The sequence below is a fragment of the Lucilia cuprina genome, chromosome 2 (genome assembly GCF_022045245.1).
Source record: "Lucilia cuprina isolate Lc7/37 chromosome 2, ASM2204524v1, whole genome shotgun sequence".
Classification (NCBI taxonomy): domain Eukaryota; kingdom Metazoa; phylum Arthropoda; class Insecta; order Diptera; family Calliphoridae; genus Lucilia; species Lucilia cuprina.
The window spans coordinates 34,842,891-34,847,840 of NC_060950.1; the positions used below are offsets into that span (position 1 = coordinate 34,842,891).

General features: G+C 26.9%; 1 protein-coding gene across 1 annotated transcript in view; it reads left to right on the forward strand.

Annotated features, from left to right (window-relative positions):
- Nucleotides 1–363, forward strand: part of LOC111687876 — a 2,358-nt gene extending 1,995 nt beyond the window's left edge. Inside the window, exon 7 of the mRNA XM_046954860.1 lies at nucleotides 340–363. Within this exon, the coding sequence (XP_046810816.1) occupies nucleotides 340–363 (24 nt within the window). The remainder of the gene's footprint in view (nucleotides 1–339) is intronic.
- Nucleotides 364–4,950: the final 4,587 nt, after the last annotated feature.

Consider the following 4,950-nt stretch of genomic DNA (forward strand, 5'->3'; position numbering starts at 1 on the left):
ATTTCAATTAAAAAGTTAATTGACTCAATTAAAAAATTGTTTAAAATTTTTTTTAAAGTTAATCATTTTTTTAATTGCTTGATTTTTTCCTAAAATTTTTTCTGTGTAATTGGTCATAGCTCTCACACTAAGAAAATCACTTAAATTCACAATACTCATTACCAAATAATGATAATATGATATGATGATCTTTAAATACATATTTGGACATAGATTCTATACAATGTCCTTTACGAAAATCTTTTAAACGCGCATTACTCATTACCAATCATTACCAAAAATTATTGATACTAAATTTGGCACAAATATTAGTTTTGAACACAAAATTATTATTTCTAGATTTTTTCACGACCGGTTGATTAGGTGAGGTCGGTCCAACACAAGGTTCCCTTCAGAATATCACTTAAACACATAATACTTGCTACACAGAAAAAATTATCGGTAGTTTATTTTCAATTAACATGTTTTAATTTTCTTTATTTTTTATTTAAACCAATTTTTATTTGTCTTAATTATCTCGTTTTTTAAAACTGTTTGAAACTTAAGTGTAAAATTTTGATTAAATTTTTAATTAATTCAATTAATTTTTTAATTGATTGAAACATTTTTTCTGGCCTTCTTTACTATTTTAGATTTATTTTTAATACTTTATTTTGAATTTTTGTGTTGGCAATATTTATAATTCTTAGGATTCTTCTTTTTAAACATGAGAAAACTTTTTCTACAAATATTTTATTAATTAGAAAAGTATAAATATAAAAGTAGCTGGTGGAGGGTATTTAAGATTCGGCTCTGCCGAATATAGCACTTATTTCTTATGATATTAGTTAAGATAATGTAACTAGTTAATGTGGTGCAAATGGCTTTCGAGAAGGGACTTTGTATGGGAGCTAAAACCATTTATGGAACGATCGTAAAAAATCTTACAGTAACATATCTGTAAAAGCAATATTTCAGTCAAATTTTGTATCTATATCGTTAGTTGTTACTAAGTACACAGCAAAAATAAAACGAAGTACTTTCAAAAGAATAACAGTTATCACCACACCCACCAAAAGGAGCGCTAAGTGAATTTGTTTACCTTCTGTGGGAGTGATGTTTATTGACTTCCAAAGAAGCGATAGAATCCAATTTCGTTACACATTGAAGGTATATTTTTTGTACTGATTTTTTAATTAAGCCCATTTTATTTTGGAGTTGATAAATGCGTGTAATTAATTTATTTATGTTAATATTGTTTATGTCCAATTAGTCAAAAAAAAAGAACATAAAAATTATTTCCTGAGAATGACTTCAGATGTAGTGAATTTGGAAACAAATAAAAAGAACAGACTGTGCTAAAATTATCTTTAGGTCCTTTTCAAACCTCCATGGAATAAATTTTACTTCATTTTCGCTTCTTTGGATGTTCTTTTTTTGCTGGGATAAAATGAGTAATTTACGTTTAGGAGTATGGGAGCTATGGCAAATTATGTACCGATCAGAAATAAACATTGACAGTAACATAAACACATTGACAGTAATTTTTGGAAGTGATCCTTGTATGGGACTAACGAACAATTATGGATGATCGTTAAACAAATTTACTTATATTATATTTTATGTTTATAAAAGTAATATCTGTGTCAAATTTTGTATGGATATCATGTCCAATTGTGGACAACCGAAATTTTGCAGTTACTTTTATGTACATAGAAGAAATATTTTTATCTTAATTAGGTAATGAGTTACGTGCGTTTAAGTTGTTTTCGGTAAGGGGCCTTATATGGGAGATATGACCAATTGTGGACCAACGGAGAAAAATTACAATTACATTTGCATGTATAAATGTGCTATTTTTGCCACATAATTGCGTTGTATGAATATCTTAATTAGGCAATAAGTCATGGGAGTTTAAGTGACTTTCGGGAGGGTACCGTGTATGGCAGCTATGACCGATTGTAAAAGTATATATTTGTGGAAATTTTTATAAAAATATTTTAATAAGGTAATGGCCGTTTAAGTGTTTTTGGTGCTATAACCTAATATTGACAGATGGACAAATTTGCTCATTTTCATTTTTTTGCTCATTTTTTAATATTAAACAATTTAGAAAAATTTAGGTTGAATTTGGTTAAATTACACAGACACACGGACATAGCTAAATCGACTCAGAATTTTATAAGGACCTAAAATATAAATATTTTATGTATGCTACACACGGAATGACAATGCTATTCTATCACCACTGAAGATGGTGGAGTATCCTATAATAAAAAGTATCCTATGGCTTCTTTCAGACATGCAGGGAAACAATGTGAACATTTCAAGAAAATCTGTTCAGCAACTTGGTCGTCTACAAATTTCAAACAAACACACATTAATTTATATGAATATATATACATATATATGTATATAGATAAGTAATTCATCATTCAAAATACAAAATATTATGAATGAATATTATTATCATGAACTAAATACATACATAAAGATATATATCTATTTTGTTTTGTTTTATTTTACACATGTAGATAATTTGTTTAGTTCATAAACAATCTTATTTCAAGGACAAAATTTATCGTAAGTGAAGAATTATATTTGCGTCGTAATAATTTTGTATAATAGTACAATTTATATATTGGATGGAGTAAATTTTGTGTTTAATTTGGAGTGGCATACCGAACTAAATAGGTCAAAAATAGAGACTAAATTAATATAAATATAATATATATTGGTAAAAATTTTACCAAATGCATAACAATTTTTATATATTTTTTATAATAAAATATCGACACAATACTTATTAGAAATATCATGTTTATATACATATTTAATTATTTAAATTTGTATGACCTTTTTAACATTCATGCATCATTTGCATTATTTGATAAAATAAATTATTATCAGTTGAAAAGAGAGGAGTTTATAAAAATTAATAAAAAGTACCAGTATCCTTTGCTATCAAATTGATACATAAATAAATAATTCAATAAAACACCAGATGGTTGCAATTATAAAAGGCAAATATTTATTTATAGATATAATGGGTTAATAATAAAAATATGTATTTAAATAAATAGTTTTTGGTTAATTAATTAAAATGTTAAATATTTTATAAATAAAGCAACAACAAAATATTTTTTTTTATATAAAAAACAATCACCTCTTACTGACTTACATGATATTTTTTTAAACGATTTTCTTCAGCAGTATTATTTATACTCAAATTTACCGTCAGTGGTGATATAAACTGTAATAGTTATAGTTATAGTTTATAGAGTACGTACATATTTTTATTTTTGCCTATCACTTTGTTAACTTACTTTTTTAGAGCAAAAGATATGAAAAGAACCATTTTTAAAGTTTTAACTTCGAAAAATCAATTGTTTGGTAATTTTTAACCGATTTTTAAATCTGATATTTTGTTCCAAAAAAGGAATTTGAAATTTATGGTCAATTGTCTGAGATACGGGCATCTAAGTAATTATTTTTAGAGCATACATATGTCGAAAACTTTAATTCATTTGCCGCGAAAACTTTTTTTAATCTCGGGAAAAAGTGATAAACGTTTTCGACATATATTTTTATGCTCTATGTAAAATAAGGCCGATTTGAAATTTTTATAAATTTAAAAAAATTTATGACCCTAATGTACATATGTATGTAATCCGACAAAAAACCGTCTCCTTCCTCTGCATATCTGAGGCGGAAACCACTGATTTTGAGCAACATTTTTTACAGAGCAGAAACTGCAGAATATATAGGAAATTTTGCTCTAATAATTGATTTTATAGGAAAAATCATAAGAAAGAGCATTTATAATGCTTCAAAAGTGCATTTAGTATTATCCAAAGATGCATTTTTTTTCAAAATATATTTAAAAAAAATTTGTTTCTTTGTGCATACTCAATTTTGCTTTTTGCTGAGAAAATTTATGCAAATACATCATAAGACATAAGAAAGCAAAGTCGGGCTTGGGCGACTATATGATACCCTACACTAGTTATGAATATTAAATGTGATTTTTTTTCATAATAAAGCATTATCTTGAAAATTTATTGACGAAAAACTTATTTTCTAAAAGAGGTTTTATATGGGGGATAGGAGCAAATGTGGACCGATCCCGATAAAATGGGCTGGATAGATTTGTATTTATATAATATATATAATAATTGTCTGTGCTAAATTTAATTGCAATAACAGTGCTAATAAATAAATTGCGGATATTCACGTCACTTTCTGGAGGGGGCTTTGTGTGGGGGCTATGGTAAAATGAAGTCCGATCATTTCGAAATTTGGCAAAGTCATCAAGGCTTGTATAAAATGAGCTCAAAAGCCCTTTTCGGGGGGTTCTGAGTCAATCGGTATACTTTAAGGTTGGTATAGTACTAATATTTAAATACGTTATAAACATCAGCACAAACGCATAATGCCCTTCCCACTATAGTAGTGTAGGATATAAAAATGTTATCATTAACCCTTTAGATATGGTGAGACTTTAGATTTTCAGATTTTAAACTTTACAACGTTATATTTCGATGGAATTTTATTAAATTCGGAGATGGTGATTAAAAACGCCATTGTTTGATGGGAAATTATAACGTTATAATGAAACAGCCCATATATACATATTTTATAAAATTTGTTTCTATGAATATAGTATATATTAGCTAGTCGGCTCAACCCTCCCCTTAATTTTTACCAATATTTTTTTATAATATTAAACAAAGAATTACATAATTTTTTTGTAAAACGAATAATAAATCAAAACATCTGCTGTAATTGAAACAAATCTTTACTACTTTCTGCAATTTTTTGCATTGTTGAAAATGGAATGCTTTCTGTTTTAGAAGTGATTTTATAGAATTTTTAATATTTGCAAAAAGTGAAACTTACAGCATGGTATACACGATACAATGTGAGAGAGTTCAACCTTCAAGGTTGTTTACGAAATTGCAAAGTGTGTAA